The following is a 17,505-nucleotide window of genomic DNA, read 5'->3' as shown; positions in this document are numbered from 1 at the left end:
CACATTATATATATATATATATATATATATATATATATATATATATATATATATATATATATATATATATATATATATATAAAAGAAAAAAAAGATTATTTTGCAACGATTATCTTAAGTATATTAACTTAAACTTATAAAATAATACTATTTATTAGACGACACACTTGGATGAAATAATTACATTTTTAAGAGGAATATCAAAGGACACCCTTGAAAAATTATACATAACTAAGATTATATAGAAGTAGCTGACAAAACGAGCAATAAACTACATTGTTATTTATTTTTTAAATAAAAAATTGCTGCTTTTAAAATTAGGTAAATGGTTTAAAAATATGTTGATGGTCAAAACACTTTTTTTAATGTTTTGTTACTTTACTAGTAGCGGCTTCGAGAATTGTTTATTCCATAATAAAATTTTTAGTCATCAGTTCCACTAGTGGAGAAACCTCAATCAAGTCTATACATGTATGTTTCTCTCTTACTTATACACTAGAATATTTGTTGGTTTAAGTGTCTATCTTCCTTCATGTGATTGATCAATAAAAAAATTCAGTGACATTTTTTTTTAATAAATATTTCGTAATATTTAAATACATCAAATAAGACATTTCTAACCAATTAATATTTAAATTTTGAAAACTCTTTCCAATAAATAGAGTGTTTAATATTGTGAGATTGTGAGAGTAATATATGGTCGCATATATTTCCATTATTCATTATGCTTACACAAATTTATGTTAATAATTTGATTAAGAATCCTTTAAAAGCGACACGTTAGCATGATTCATACCGGACATAATCATAACTAATTAACGACTTTTATAAGAAATTTTTTGAGTTACGGTTAAACACGCCAATGTTTGCATCTAATCAAGATCAATAATTTACATGTAAACATCTATTTGATTGATTTTTAGTTACCCACTTTAGTTATGCATTTGTATATTTTTGACTGCATTGTGTAACAATAAAAAAGTGCATGGGTAGGTAAGAGGGTGTTAAAGTAGATAAGATGTAATGACTCTTTACCTTTTTAATTAGTTGGGATAAAAATGGTAGTGAGTCATTTCCTTTGCCCTACTTATATAACTTGTACCTTCTTGATATAACTCACTTTTGTATCCTTTTCAAATCTTGTTTTTTCCGTTAATCTTTAAAAATCTTTTACTTTTTTTTTTTTCTACTAAATTAATAATCAAAACTTCACTCATTAAAGAAGAATAATTGAGATGTTGCGGATTCGAAACTGCAATTGAATATTTATTCAATTAATATTTTAAAAATTAAATCGAATCATTCGGTTCAATTTGTTGTGCTAGAAATCGATAGTAAATTCAGTTCGGTCAACCTCTTAAAATAGTGTGTTGGTTAGAATCAAAATAAAATTAAAAAAAAAATCGAATTGAACTGTCTAAATATGATCAAATCAAAAATTTTGGAGTCGGCTTTAAAAAATACCGAATTCTAAGAAAGGCTTGTCATCGGCCAATTCTAATTTTTTTATTAAAAAATTGGAAAAAAATAATATGTTAGTATCAACATTTATAACATTTTTCTTAATAAAAAAGAAACTTATATTTTTTTTAGGGCCATACAAATTTTTAAGTTATATTACTCCGTTATGATTTTGTTTCTTTCACACTCACTCAATAATCATCATGTCATCTCTTTCAAAAATAATTATGTGGTCTAACTCAATATTAGTCGTAATCGTTCAACTGTGATTTATAAGTCGTCGTTCTACTCATTTGCTCGTCAAAGTTTCATGTTTCTTTGTTTTTCAAGGTTTATATTCTTATTTTATTTTAGGTACTCTCTTTTCTTTAATTTTAGTTGATTTATTCTTAAATTAAATATATTGTTTTGTTCATTTTTGATATTATATCCTATTTAATTTAGGCATTTTAAATTATTTGAATTTTATTTTAAATATTATGTTATATTATTTTGTCTTTAGTTTTAATTTTTTTTATTTTATTGTAAGTTTTTAATTTATTCAAATTATTATTTTTGAATTAAAGTTAAAATCAAATGTAGGGAAATGATAAAGAGTGCTTCAATGCAGGGATGTTCAAATTTAAACCGACCTAAATAAAAACTGCAAATTGATCCCAAAAAATCTGAAAATCGTAAAAATCAAATATTATTGGATGTATTTGGATGTCATTTTGTAAAAACCGCACTGTTCGGATCGGATTTCGAATTGATTTTTCAAAACCGATCCAAACCAAACCAAACCAGAAATATATATTTTATACTTAATTATTTATTATAAATATGGTATGTTGTGTTAAATTATTATTCGATGTTACTTTTTTTAATAATATTTTTATTTTAGTTAAATCTATTTATTTTTATTATTTTATTTGTATCAATAGTCGATTATTCCCATTTTATAATTTATTTTTATTATTTTATTTGTTTCAACCATAGTCAATTATTCTCATTTTATAATTTTAACTTTTAATATACTATATGTAGTATGTTATATCAAATTTATTATTTATTAGCATTTTTATAATATTAATATAAAATATAATTTGTAATTTGGATATTCAATATCCGATCCAAAATAAATTGCATGAAATTAGATCGGATCAGATCAAATTTTTTTAATCAATCATCTAAAATCAAACCAAACCGCAAGTAAATTTATCATTGGATTGTATGAGTTTTTACCTCAAAATCGATCCAAACTGAACTGCAAACACTCCTACTCCAATGACACTAAAAAGGTAAGTTTAGCATTTTTTTAAGAGATTAAAAAGATAGATTAAAAAAAAAACATGTATATTCAATGTATTGAAAACAAAAATAATTAATTTAAAAAAAAATGTGTATATTCAATAGATTGAACCTAAAATATTTTCTTTATTTACAATTCTTAACCAGTGCCACGGGACACTTGTTAGCATGAACTTTAAATATGTCATTATATTCTATTAATATGTATACTATTGATCTCGTTCTATTAAATTTATAATGAATTTTTAAAATATTTATTTTATTGAATTGTGAATATATTATTATAAATGATTTATTCATGAAATTAACTCTATATTATTAATTTACTTAATTAAAATTTTGATAGTAGGTTTAACCCACCAAGTAAATTTTAAATTGAAAGTTTTGTCGGTTTCGACCTCCGATTCAGTTTTTAAAATATTACTTTCAAATACCAACTTAGTTGAATTAATTGGAAAATTCAATCATTAAATAAGTTTTATCACTATTTTTACTATATTACATTTTATATTTTGAATTATATAATAAAAAAAAATTTAATAATGTAAATTTATTATTCTACATTAATTTTATATGTTTAAAATGTTATTATAAACAAAATTGAAATATGATATTGACTTAAATTTTTATTATTTATTTTTGAAATAAATTTAATCCCTCTATTTCAAAAATGGTCAGGTAAGGCCATGAAAGAACTAAGGTCAGATACAGAAATGCGTATGAGGAGAAGGTGGGGGGAGTGATTCAACATAATCCATATCTGAATCTGAATCATCTAATATAGTTATAGGTGCGTCGGAATCAAACAAAGTGGCTTCATCACTTGATTGACTAGAATTAACAACCTCTTCATCACATTTCTTTCCCTTCATTTTCTCTCTAACCTTATCCACAAATGTGGCTTCTCCTGTAACTGTTTTTGGCTCAGTATATGTTTCTACTTCACAATTATTTCTAAATTCTAACACAAATAATCAGATGCATCTCCGTCAATCTAAAGGATTTTAAGTTTTCTTCAAAACTGTCAGCATCATGTTTCCACCACATTTTCACAGCCCCAACATCAAACTCTGCGTAAATCCCCTTGATTAAGTCACATGCTTTAAAATAAGACCAATAATCTGAATCTTAACCATTATATGCATAAACATCTCCCACCATCATATCTTAAGTTAGGGTAATTTACAAAACAACCCTTAGTGTAGAACACAATCTTAAATAACCCATTGTCTTGTACATTATATTTAGGGTCAAATAGGTATACACATACACAATCAAAGTATACTCAGTATTATGCATGTATAAATACACTAAAAAAACCTCATTTACTACATCAAAGTGATTGATCCCTAAACCCTAAGCTAATACTCCTAAAAAAATAACAAATTTAGTAAAAAAAAGTGAATAAACCTGAGCTGAATTGAACTGCAACAAGACTAAAAGACGCGTTCTCAAAATAGGACCACCGCAACAATAAACCAACGTTTTTACCCTTTTCTTCGTAAGCAACTTCAAACAATGAAGAAATAAAGCAAAACACATCAGAACTAGAAGACCATATTTGACTTCGTAGGGTTTCAATGGTGTTTAAAATGGTGAACTGAAGGCGCAAATGGCTCAAATGGTGAAGTTCATAGGGTTATTAACATTTGGTTTACTAACTTTATTAAATAAATTATTTTTAATTCATGTTGGCCAAATCAACAAAGGCCACTTTGCAAACGTTATGTCACCTATGCCGTCACTTCAGCCTTCGTTAGTAAAAGGGATCAAATTTATGGACAAAAAACATTTAGAGGACCATTATTCGAAAGAAAGTTTTATATGAACTAAAGTTGAATAGTATTATATTTGTAGGTATTAAAAACATATTTAATCCATCTATGTTACTAATAAATAAGCTCAAATAACTTAATTCAAACATAAACTTATTTTCATTAATTTTTTAGTTAATTATAAATAAAATTATAGTTTAAATATTCTTAAATGAAAAAGACTTTTAAACAAATTTTCAAAAATCAAGTTTTTGAAAATGTCAAAGGATATTTGTTAATAGTGTTAAAAAGGTACTACTGATTCAGAATTCAATTATTAGTAGGAGCATTTCTTTATTTTTTTTTTCTAATGTATTTATATAAATAAATTATATAAATCAATAGTTTTTTTTATCGAAAAAAAATTCATACACAAACATAAAATACCTATTTTTCATCTCTAACTAGCTTATGCTTATATAACAAAAAGTTTAAAGCTTTTCTGATCAACAGATTCAAAACCAATGGGTAGGAAAAGATGTTGTTGGGAAAACATTAAGAAATCCAACCAAGAATAAAGCTGAGGATTAGATGCAGCTATTCGATTAAGTATTACATCAAAAGATGGACAGTTTATTTCATTCATCTCCTTTAAGTATTAAACAATGCATTTCCATAGCATAGCATGACTTCGTAAACAATAAACAAGTGCATATTGATACTGACTCTTCATATAAAGGCACATAGTTGGCCTTTCTTTTTTCTTCCTTAAAGATGTTAGTTTGGATACTACAAAATAGTAACAAAATCTAATTAAAAAACTCAAATGTTCATCATGCTCATCATCACCTCCGGCTCATAGGCATAGCTAGGTAGTAGTACTCATTAAGGAAATTGATGTCATTAAAAATGTTTATATGGTCAAGATTTTTCACTTTTTTTTATAAAGACATTATATGTTCACATCTCTTTAAATTTAGGTGAGAATATGAAAAATGTGACTTGAATATTGTGATTGTGATGATCTTGCAATAGATGAATCAACTAATCATATAATTTCAAATTATTATATATAATTTCAAATTATTATAAATATATAAATATATATTTAGACCACATATCATTCGGTAATAAGACTTTAAGTTTTAATATACATTGATATTTATGATTAAATCACTAGAGTGTAATCTAAATGATTTGATAGGACAATCTACTAGTAAATGATTGACGAATATTTACTATGTTGTGATATCATTAAGAATTTTAGTTGTTTTTAACTCGACCTTTATAAAATTGACTTATGAGGTGATAATCATCTTAGGTGACACCCTTTTAATATTATCTCCCTTAATTTTGGTATTATGTTCATATATCTTTAAATTTAGGTGAAAATGTCAAGAATGTAACTTGAATAATTTGATAGTAGTGACCTAGTAATAGATGAATCGGCGAATCAAATATTGTTAAGTTGACTTTATAATGTATCTAACTCGTATTTATGAAAAATAATTTGTAATCTAAGGACTATCTCCATTTATAAATACATATTTAGACCGCATTTCATTTAATCTTAAATTTTTTTAACACATATTAACGTTTAGGACTAGATCACTGGAGCGTGACCTAAATAATTCGATAGATAACCTTATTGTATATGATCGAAAACTCTTGAATATGCTGTGATATCATTTAAGAATTTAAGTTTTCTTTAGCTCAACCTTTGTAATGAATGTTAAGTAAATAGTATGTTTTATAGTAGGTGTTTAAGATTGATTGACACCAAATGAAACCAAACGCATTGGTTTTTGTCGTTGTAGCTAGGTGCTTACTCTATAATAGAAGCCTCCTAATGGATGGAGTAGTTAGCACATCTTGTTTGAGGCCAATTAAAAAGATTGGTAGGGTTGTTTGTCCATTACACAGAATCATATCTATAAGCTATGGGTCCCAAGAATAAAACAAGGTGAGCAAAACGATTGACACACGAGTGTGTGTGAGTGAACAGAAAACAACAAACCCACACGCGCAAACTTAGAACAATTTTGTCAATGGTTTTAAATAATAGTTGCAACATAAATATATATTTTTAATATAACTGTATCTCAAGGCCGATAAACGACCATGTCTGCTTTATTTTAATCTGTAAAAATGAAACGGATATAGTTAAAGATGTGGGTCTAAAATATTGTTTCAATGTAAAATAAAAAAAAGGATTAGCACGCACTACATCCCTAAGATTTAAAAATTATAAAAATATATGTTCATGTCTGTATCGACAAAAAAACAAGGCGAAACATGAGAGACATATTAGAAAATGTGATCGTAAAACTTTGATATGTCTTGAAAAAAAAGTGTGATTAAAACGAGCATGTTTGGTCTATTGAGCTCATTTTACCACTCCTAGTTTTGTTATATCAATACATATATAATAGTAACCTCTAAATTACAACAATAATTCATAATGATACCCTATAGGACGAGAGTCGTCTCCCTTCAACAAACACTTGGATGAAACACAAAGACATATATGTTTAGTCGATTATTTCACCTCCCTTCTCCCTTGACACTATGAGTCATACTCAACAGAAAACGTGACCGCATCTACGATTTAAAATCACGATCTCCTACATCAAGGTGATATATCGAACGGCGGAGGGAAAGACGCGTGGGGGACATGCACATAAGAGAGTCCAAAGAAAGCATTGGATTATTAGAAGAAAGAAGAATATCCTTATCAAGGGTGAGGTATAGTGGGGAGTAGCATGATGAAGGATGCACACAAGATCTTTTATATAAGCACACACTTGGTCCCATGCAACCTCCATGCTTTTTCATATTCAATCATACACCACCAATTTTCAACCTCTATATTTATCAATGAGTTTAATTATGATGGCATGCTTTTGATACATTACTATGTTGACTAATCCCAACTAATCTCTCTCTTTCTCTCTCTCTCTCTCTCTCTCTCTCTCTCTCTCTCTCTCTCTCTCTCTCTCTCTCTCTCTCTCTCTCTCTCTCTCTCTCTCTCTCTCTATTTCTCTCTCCCTAACACTTGACTTGATCATTCACCAAACACTGTCATATACTCACCCTTCCTTTTAGTTCCTCTCTCTCATTCTCCTATCTCTCTTTCAATTCAAATACTGATGCTGTTTCATCTACTTTCTTCAATTTCTACACATACTTCAAAACTATACACTTTTTTCAGTTCTAAAGATTTCTCATCTTCCTAAGATTCAATCAAAAGCACCAATATTATATAATCATATATATTACAGGTATGTTCTCTTCTTGTTAAACTCTTAAATTTTTTTTTTTTTTACTTTAGTACTATTTTGATGAAGTGCTTTATAATTTTTCTAATAAGCATGGTGTAGTACTAGTAATATAATCATAGCATTGTTTTTTTGACTTCCCACTCCTCAACTTACCAAATAATTTAAAAGCTTAAAGTTATTTTTTTGTCATAAAGATGAATAGCACTTTTGGCAGAAGATAAGAAAATTGAAGAAAAAGTATATGTTCTGCTTAAAAAATTCCAAAAGTAAAGTGCCAAAAACAAAATGATAAAAAAAAAAAAACTTGCTGAATTTGAAGCATATCTCAAAAAATCTAAGACATGAATGGTTTTATGAGCTATTAATGATGTAATGTTACACTATTTTTTTATGAATAAAAAAGACTAAAAGTTTGCTTCCAATTGTTGATTCTTTTATGAGAGAAGAGAACCATAGCAGTGGAGTGGACCACTTTAGGCTAATACAAGTTTCAACTGAAAAAAGAAAAAGAAAGCATACACTTGTGTGTTATGAATCAAATTCTTTAGAGACACAAACACAAGAATGAAAATGACTTAACAAAAATTAGCATCACAAAAACATTATCAATAACATTTTCCTTGTGTTAAGTAACACAGTACTAAAAGTTTTTTTACCTGTTTTTTCCTTTTTGAAAAAAAGAGAGACACAGCATTGAATATGTTTTATTAGGAGCTTAACTTTGTCTGCCAACAGTTATTTCAATTATCATTCTTGTTGGTTCAGTTTGTGTTTACATATGTAACCAGGAACAGACACATGAGGCAGAAAAAAATCAGAAGCTTGATGTTGGTCAATGAGAGTATTCACTTCTTCACCAACTCAATTCAGCTTTAATGTTAGAGGCAACTTCTAAAAGTGCTTCTACTAGAGAGTAGAGACAGGTGTGCGGCAGTGCATGTCATTTAGCAAAAATTTCTACTTCTTCCACCTTCATCTTTTGTGACTGATTGAAGGAACAATCTTCTGAATTTGCAGGCACCGAAGTTTTTTTTCTTGTCGATTTGGTATAGAGAACGATAAACCAAAATGAAGTTCATGAAACTAGGGACAAAGTCGGATACTTTCTACACCGAACAAGCTACGAGGTATTCACAGCAGCATCATTTATTTCGTTAACAATCTGTTAACAAACAACCCTTTCGCAAATTAACATGTATTTTTGTAAATGCAGGACGTTGACATCAGAAATACCCTCAGATCTTGTGATACAAATCAACGATGTTACTTATCTTCTACACCGGGTAATAATGACTGAGAATTGAAGAGGTTATGATGAACCATAAAAAAATTTAGTCTTAGTTCGTCTATATGATTATGTTATTTTTTACCTGTAGTTTGCGCTTCTTGCGAAATGTGGACTCCTACAGAGGCTTTGCTACGAGTCTAGTGACTCGGAGAGTGCCACTGTGGAGCTTCATGATATACCTGGAGGGGAAGATGCTTTTGAGCTTTGTGCTAAGTTTTGTTATGGAATTTCAATCAACATTAGTGCTCATAACTTTGTATCTGCATTTTGTGCTGCCAAGTTCCTTCGAATGAATGAATCCGTTGAGAAGGGAAATTTCGTAGGAAAACTCGAGTCTTTCTTCAATTCATGCATTCTTGAAAGCTGGAAGGATCCCATTGCGACCCTTCAGAGTACTGCTACGTTACCAGAGTGGTCTGAGAATCTCGGTATTGTCAGAAAGTGCATCGATTCCATAATTGAGAAAATTCTCACACCCTCACAACAGGTAAAAAACAAACATTAACTTGTTCAAGTTTCCGCGTATCGATTTTCTTTATTTTTGTAGCTTAAAAATGATGAATTATTCTTTGCAGGTGAAATGGTCCTTCACCTATACCAGACCCGGTTACACGAAAAAACAGCATCATTCTGTTCCAAAGGATTGGTGGACTGAGGATGTTTCTGATCTCGACATAGATCTTTTCAGATGCATAATAATGGCTATTCGATCAACCTACGTTCTTCCTCCACAGCTTATCGGCGAAGCTTTACATGTCTATGCGTGTCGGTGGCTACCGGGAATCACAAAGCTGAATAAAAGTTCAGGCAGTTCAGCGTCTCAAACCGAAGAATCTAAGCTGAAAAATCGAAAAATCCTTGAAACAATCGTAGGCATGATTCCTGCAGATAGAGGTTCTGTTTCAGTCGGGTTCTTGTTTCGACTTCTCAGCATTTCAATCCATTTGAACGCCTCGTCCGTGATAAAGACGGAACTAATAAGACGAGCTAGCTTACAGTTTGAGGAGGCAACAGTGAGTGACCTTCTTTATCCTTCGAAATCGTCTTCTGATCAGAATTATTATGATATAGAATTAGTTCTAGCAGTGTTGGAAACTTTCCTAAAGCTTTGGAAAAGAATGTCCCCTGGTGCAGTAGATAACAGCTACTTTTTGAGATCGATCAGAAATGTCGGAAAACTCATAGATTCCTATCTTCAAGTAGTTGCAAGAGATGATAATATGCAAGTCTCAAAGTTTGTTTCTCTTGCTGAAACCGTGCCGAGCATTGCTCGAGTTGACCACAATGATCTATACAAGGCAATTGACATCTACCTTAAGGTAATTCTCATTAAGCGGTTTATTCATACAGCGCATAAATGTATTTGCAATTAAGTGGCAAATTTTGATTATTCGAATAAAGTGATTAAATTTGAATGCATGAATAGGTACATCCTGACCTGAGTAAAGCAGACAAGAAGAGACTATGTGGAATTCTAGATTGCCAAAAACTCACGCCAGAAGTGCGCGGCCACGCAGTCAAAAACGAGCTTCTGCCATTAAGAACTGTAGTGCAGCTTCTGTACTTCGAACAAGAGAAAGAATCTATGGCAAACACCGGTCACAAACTGTTAAAACAACATGAGATGATTCTAGGAGCAAAACAAAGAACAACTACAAAGGATAGCCAAAGCAAGCAATCATTAGGAACCACGCAGATTCTTGAAAGTCGAGAAAAAGATCAGCACAGGACTAAAAGAATGGATGGAAATTTGGCAGTAGAGATGGACAAAAAGATGGTAATAAGAGGAAGAGACATTGAAGAGAAAGATGAAAGTAGTTCAAGCTACAAGTTGGAAGTTGATCCTAAAAATATGATAAGAAGGGCAAGAAGTAAATCAGAACATAGCATCAAAAGGGCAGATAGAGAAAAATAAGTACTAGTATAATCTTTTGAAGAATTCAAAGTTTAAACCTTTCTATGTATGCAATTTGTAGCTTCAATTCTTATTTTTTTTACCTTATCATAAATGTGATAACTAAATAATCTTTGTACTGTCTTTCCTGTCAAGTTGTATGTAGGGATTTTTTATTTTGAATTATTTTTGCACATTATTTATGTTTGATGGGAAAAAAGGAAGATATAGATATTATGTTTATGTGTAAATGTTGTATGTCGAATGAGACCGCGATGAATGTTTATTTATAATCATGTGAATTGTGTTTCAATAAAATATCGCAATGAATAAAAAAAAAATATAATACCAATACTAAATGATTCTAATTGATCAAAGTGGATTATTAACACCTTCCCTCATGTCAGATCATATAGGTCATATTGGCCGAACTTGTTACAAATATAATCTACTTAAACGCTCGAGAAATTTAGCAAACATCTTAGTCAATTGATCTTCAAATTTGACAAAATATGTGGTAATTTCTCGTAAAAGTACCTTGTCCTTTACATGATGACAATCTATCTCCTGTGTTTCGTTCGTTCATGAAAAATCAGATTGGATGCAATATGAAGTGCAACTTCATTGTCGCAAATGAGTTTTGTGGCCCAGAAATCTCACGGTTTTAACTCGAAGAGTCAATTTTTAAGTAATGCGTGCTCTTTTGAGACTACTTACTTAGCACGGTATTAAGTGGTATGCATTAGATAATGCAACAATGTGTTGTTTCTTGCTTCAACATGAAATCATATTTTCTCCAATAAATACACAACATCCAGAAGTGGATTTTCTATCAAACAATGATCGAGCTCAATCGGCATTTAAATAATAAGTGAATTTATCATCTACCTTGTCGTCATATAATAATTCTCTTCCTGATGCATTATTTATATATCTGAGAATATGAATAAGTGCATTTCAATGAATATCAGAAGGAATGATCATATGACTCACAAGGTATGGTGACTATAAGATGATTGAGTATATCCATAAGACGTTGATATCTTTCCGAGTCTTTCAATGGTTTCCCTAATCAAAAGCTTGACATTGGGATCCATATGATATACGAAAATTAAGCATATTAATTTCACTTGGAATACTCTGGGCATACTTGTTATGGTTAATTGTAATGCCCGATGAAAATCGAGTCACTTCAATGTTTTGAAAAGATGGACTTTGAGTTGTCATAACAATATCATCAATATAGACAATAAGAAAAATACGTCCACTAATGGAAAAATAATGGAAGAAAATAGAATTATCCACTTCACATCTAATAATATAAAACTATTATAGGTTAGAGATGAAGCGACCAAACCAAATACGTGCGAATATTTTCATCCCATAAAGAGAATGATGAAGCAGACAAACAAATCTAGAATTATTGGGAACAGTGAATTTAGGTTTATCCATATAAATTTCTTCATATTTTAATAGGCAATTTTAATATCCAATCTGATGAAGTGGCTAGCTATGAATGTTAACCTAGTAAGAAAGAGGTGAAGATAAATAATTTTGGCAAGTGATAAAGGTTAATTACTTGGCTAATTATTTTTAAATTAACCTAAGTTGACAAACTCTAAATTAAGTTGAGAAACTCATTGAATGTAGTCAATTCAATATAGTCAAGCACGAGATCTTAAGGAGGATCAGTCAACTTGTGAAAGATCGTAAAATTCGGATAGTTAACATGGCACGTAAGATCCTACCAAAAAGAAAAATAGTAATTTCATATATATATTTATACACGCGCATGCACAAAAACTTGGAAATTTTAATTCAAGCCTAAAAAAATCCAGCGGTTTTTTTTACGATCTTGCTTCAAAAAGTTGGATTTTGACCACATTGGCGACGAAAACGGTCTTTCTATAATTGTAACACTCTCAGACATTCTTAACACGTAAGATCTTACGATCCAGCACTTGATCTTGGCTACACTGAACTTATTCATTCGTATTTAAGGTAAATTAAATTTAAAAATAAGTTAAATTGGATAGTTGAAATTTAAATTGTGAGTTTTTAGACATTTGAAGACATAACCTAATTGAAAAGAAATAGCTTATATGGAAAAGTATCAATAAATACACGGAGCCTTCTATATAACCTTCAAAATTATGAAAATGGCAGATAAAAAAATAATTAATAATAATCTTTGAATAATTCAAATTCAAACTTCCCTATAAATTATTTTGAATTTATCAGCAAAAAAAAAAAACTTCTCAAATACTCTTAAAAAACACTCACTCTATTGATCCAAAAAACACTCATATTTGGTGGTGAGTCAAATATCGCTAAATTTTATTACTTCATTTTATTATGTGTCATTAGTAAAATAGCTGTTATTCAATATTTCATATATTGGAAAATATCTCTCAATTAATTAATAACTTAATATAATTTTGATTTTGGTGAAACAACCACATACAAAAGTAAAAAAAAAAAAATTAAATAAAAAATATTGATTGAGTAATTTTTTAAATAAATATAATGTGAGTCAAACAGGACTAAGGAAACTTCCATAAATCTTAATTGTATAAAATAAATAAATCCAGATTCTATGCACCAAACACCTCTATTTCAAAACATTAGTTTCTCCTCAATACAATCTTCTGAATTTCTAGGCACTAAAGTTTAGGCAAACCAAAATGAAGTTCATGAAACTTGGGACAAAGTCAGATACTTTCTTCACTGAACAATCCAACAGGTATCACCATTCATTCATTTCATCAACAATCTGTCTATAAACAATCTTTTCGAAAATTAACATGTATTCTCATAAACGCAGGAGGACATTGACATCGGATATACCGTCTGACATTGTAATACAAATCAATGATGTTACTTATCTTCTGCACAAGGTATTCAATATTAATGACTTAGAAATAAATTAATGGTTATAAAGATTAGTTCATCTATGTAATTATGTTGTTTTTACCTGCAGGATGCGCTTCTTCCAAAATGCGGTCTCCTACGAAGGCTTTGCGACGAATCTAATGATTCAGAGAGTGTCAATATGGAGCTTCATGATATACCTGGAGGGAAAGAAGCTTTTGAATTCTGTGCCAAGTTTTGTTATGGAATTTCTATTGAAATTAGTGCTCATAGCTTTGTACCTGCATTTTGTGCTGCCAAGTTCCTTATAATGAATGAATCCGTTGCCAAGGGAAACTTTGAAGGAAAACTTGAGGTTTTCTTCAACTCGTTCATTCTTGAAAGCTGGAGAGATCCCATTGCAACCCTTCAGAGTACTGTTACATTACCAGAGTGGTCTGAGAATCTCGGTATTGTCAAAAAGTGCATTGATTCCATCATTGAGAAAATTCTCATACCCTCGTACGAGGTCAGAAACAAACTATAATTTCCTCACATTTTATCTTCATGAGTGTTTGTTTGTTTACAAATGATGATTCTGTGCAGGTTAATTGGTCTTTCACCTACTCTAGACCCGGTTACACGAAAAAACAGTACCATCCTGTCCCAAAGGATTGGTGGACTGAGGATGTTTCTGATCTCGACATAGATCTTTTCCGGTGCTTAATAATGATTATTCAATCAACCTACGTGCATCCTCCTCAGCTTATCGGCGAAGCTTTACATGTCTACGCGTGTCGGTGGCTTCCGGACATCACAAAGGTTAATAAAAGTTCAGACAGTTCAGCATCTCAAACAGAAGAATCTAAGGTGAAAAATAGGAAAATTCTTGAAACAATTGTAAGTATGATTCCGGTGGATAAAGGGTCGGTTTTAGTTGGTTTCTTGTTTAGACTTCTCGGCATTTCAGTCCATTTGAATGCCTCGTTAATGGTAAAGACAGAACTAATAAGGAGAGCTAGCTTACAGTTTGAAGAGGCAACATTGAGCGACCTTGTTTATCCTTCAAAATCCTCTTCCGACCGGTATTATTACGATATTGATTTAGTTCAAGCCGTGTTGGAAACTTTCCTAAAGCAATGGAAAAGAATGTCCCCTAGTGCTGTGGATAACAACTACTTATTCAAATCAATCAGAAATATCGGAAAACTCATAGATTCCTATCTTCAAGTGGTTGCTATGGATGATAATATGCAAGTCTCAAAGTTTGTTTCTCTTGCTGAAACCGTGCCGAGCATTGCTCGAGTTGACCACGATTATCTATACAAGGCAATTGACATCTACCTTAAGGTGAAATATTAATACTATACCTTTTATTACTTTTACCATCGTCTAGAGTCCGTTTCTTTTGAATAATCGTTTTCTATTTTCATTTCCTGTATTAATTTTAAATCATCAAACTATCTTCTGTTTTGATTTTGTTTCCCCATCAGTATTGTCAGAAACCCAAAATCCCACCATACCGGACGCTTTGTGGTGCCGTTATAGCAGATTATGGCGTAAAAACCCATAATATCGGCCAATATTTATCATTGCAGCTAGTGCAAAAACCGTCACGTATATCCGCAGTAGCACCGCCATTGATAACACCGTTCCTGTTGAAAACAATTTGTTTGTAATTCTCAACAGGTTCTGAGGGCTTTAAGACTCTAATAATATAGAGTTTGTGGCAATAACATATCAAACCAGAATACAATACTTTATGCTTAACTTGAACACTTGAGAAACTGATTGATAGAACTTCTTGACTTTCATTGCACGGTAAAGTAAATAAAAAAAAAGCGATAAGTAAGCTCGCTATGGCTAGCTATATGAGCTGTTTGTGTTTATACGGCTTCGCTAGCGCTTCTAGAAGCTTTACGAGAAGCAAGATGAGGTCGCTCTCCTTCGCTCGTTCTGTATTTGACTTACGAGCTCGTGTAGTACTCGCCCCTATCTCTAAAGGAGTTTATGCACTCCACTCGCTGTCTACTAAACGAGCATCAGAGTAAGCGAAGCCTTCCATTTAGTGGCATCCCCCTTATCCCTCACCCTACTCTTTCATTTCCGCTTAAGCTTTCCCTGTCTGTGGAATTAATTGGTTGGATACCCGAGAACCATTATCTTTACTAGGAACAGTTTCTACGACGATCAATGTTGCAGTCGGAAACCATAGGGAATAGCAAGCGCTAAACGTAGAATAAAAACACAGGGTTGCAAGCGCAAAACCTTGAACTCCTGGTACTCAATTGATAACTGCAATGACTTTATTTTATCTTTTGTTAAAGAAATAAATTATACAGGTACTCAATTGATAGCTGCAATGACGGTGATATGCAGATGCATAATTAAGTTGTTTATCCAAACAGAGCCTAAATCAAGTTTTGATTATTTGAATGCATGAACAGGTACATCCTGATATGAGTAAGGCAGACAAGAAGAAACTGTGTGGGATCCTAGATTGCCAGAAGCTTACCCCGGAAATGTGCCACCAAGCCGTGAAGAACGAGCTTCTGCCGTTAAGAACTGTAGTGCAGGTTCTGTACTTTGAACAAGAGAAATTATCAATGGCAAACACAAGTCAAAGAATGGATGCAAATTTGGCATTGGAATTGGAAAAAAAGATGGGAATATGAGGATGAGAGATGAAAGCAGTTCAAGCTACAGGATTTTGAAGAATTCAAAACTCAAAAACTTTCCTAGATATGCAATTTGTAGCTTCAATTCTTATTTCTATTTATTTACATTTTGTGATCATAAATGTAATTTCTGAAGAATATGGGTGGCTAGATTATCATAACCCTAATGGAAAATATCACAAATTTGAATTTGGGTATTTGGAATATAAGGAATCACGGCATTGTAGAAATTGAACTCTAAAATTTGAGAAATCAAACATGACTCAGAGTAGGTGAGGGTTTCTAAACTACATCTCTGTACCCATATAAAAATAAAATGTCTTTATCTTGAATTTTTAATTACAGTGCTGAAATAAATTCCTTAATTACCCAACTTTTTTTTTATAAACTTATTAGATGCGTAAATACAAAGATTATTTTTTTTTTAAAGGTTTAGCCTTTAGTTAAATATTATTTAATCTTTTTTCATTTTGGTGGATGTGACACTTGAAAAATGTGATGTAACCTAGAGTATCACGTGATTAAATATATTGAAAAATTTATTATTTTATTTTCCTCAAATTTTCTTATCAATACTTTTAATAACTAATTAATCTATCTATCTATATGTGTATACTATTCTATCTATCTGTGTATACTATTCTATCTATCTATCTATTTATAATCCTATAATTTCTCTCCATAATTTTTCCTCCAAAATTTATTTATACTATAGGCTAAATTACAGTTTTGGTCCCCTGTTTTGATATTTTCACGGTTTTAGTCCCCCATTTTCTTTTTAAACAGTTTTGGTCCCCCATCCCAATCAGGGTCGGCCCAACATATATGGAGGCCTAAGGCCAATTTTATTATAAGACCATTTACAATGGGGTGTTGAAAAAATTATTCAATAGTTGAATGTCTACAATGGTTTGTTGAATGAGGTGTTTAATGTAATGTGGATTAATTGGTGTTGAAAAGATTCAACAGGTTGAATGAGAAAAAAGTGGGGCCACATGCAACACTTTAC

The 17,505-nt window shown here is 30.9% G+C and overlaps 2 protein-coding genes across 2 annotated transcripts; both read left to right on the top strand.

The window, feature by feature from the left end:
* Window positions 1–7,537: 7,537 nt before the first annotated feature.
* Window positions 7,538–11,151, top strand: LOC131626263 (BTB/POZ domain-containing protein At5g47800-like). The gene is made up of 7 exons (XM_058897096.1): window positions 7,538–7,786; window positions 8,575–8,709; window positions 8,804–8,913; window positions 9,000–9,069; window positions 9,163–9,561; window positions 9,650–10,393; window positions 10,501–11,151. The coding sequence occupies exons 3-7, from the start codon at window positions 8,855–8,857 to the stop codon at window positions 10,987–10,989; spliced, it is 1,761 nt and encodes a 586-aa protein (XP_058753079.1). The 5' UTR covers window positions 7,538–7,786; window positions 8,575–8,709; window positions 8,804–8,854; the 3' UTR covers window positions 10,990–11,151.
* Window positions 11,152–13,652: 2,501 nt separating this feature from the next.
* Window positions 13,653–16,493, top strand: LOC131645233 (BTB/POZ domain-containing protein At5g47800-like). Its single transcript, XM_058915909.1, has 5 exons — window positions 13,653–13,711; window positions 13,793–13,865; window positions 13,949–14,347; window positions 14,425–15,168; window positions 16,266–16,493. The coding sequence occupies exons 1-5, from the start codon at window positions 13,653–13,655 to the stop codon at window positions 16,491–16,493; spliced, it is 1,503 nt and encodes a 500-aa protein (XP_058771892.1).
* The last annotated feature ends 1,012 nt before the right edge of the window (window positions 16,494–17,505 follow it).

This window comes from Vicia villosa, linkage group LG1, assembly GCF_029867415.1.
Source record: "Vicia villosa cultivar HV-30 ecotype Madison, WI linkage group LG1, Vvil1.0, whole genome shotgun sequence".
Classification (NCBI taxonomy): Eukaryota; Viridiplantae; Streptophyta; class Magnoliopsida; order Fabales; family Fabaceae; genus Vicia; species Vicia villosa.
This window is presented reverse-complemented; position numbering and strand designations above follow the sequence as displayed.

Coding starts and splice junctions, on each gene's coding strand:
- LOC131626263 (XM_058897096.1), top strand. CDS start 8,855: ATGAAGTTCATGAAACTAGGGACAAAGTCGGATACTTTCTACACCGAA. Junction 8,914..8,999: donor TACACCGAACAAGCTACGAG/GTATTCACAGCA, acceptor TTGTAAATGCAG/GACGTTGACATCAGAAATAC. Junction 9,562..9,649: donor TTCTCACACCCTCACAACAG/GTAAAAAACAAA, acceptor TATTCTTTGCAG/GTGAAATGGTCCTTCACCTA.
- LOC131645233 (XM_058915909.1), top strand. CDS start 13,653: ATGAAGTTCATGAAACTTGGGACAAAGTCAGATACTTTCTTCACTGAA. Junction 14,348..14,424: donor TTCTCATACCCTCGTACGAG/GTCAGAAACAAA, acceptor GATTCTGTGCAG/GTTAATTGGTCTTTCACCTA. Junction 15,169..16,265: donor CAATTGACATCTACCTTAAG/GTGAAATATTAA, acceptor ATGCATGAACAG/GTACATCCTGATATGAGTAA.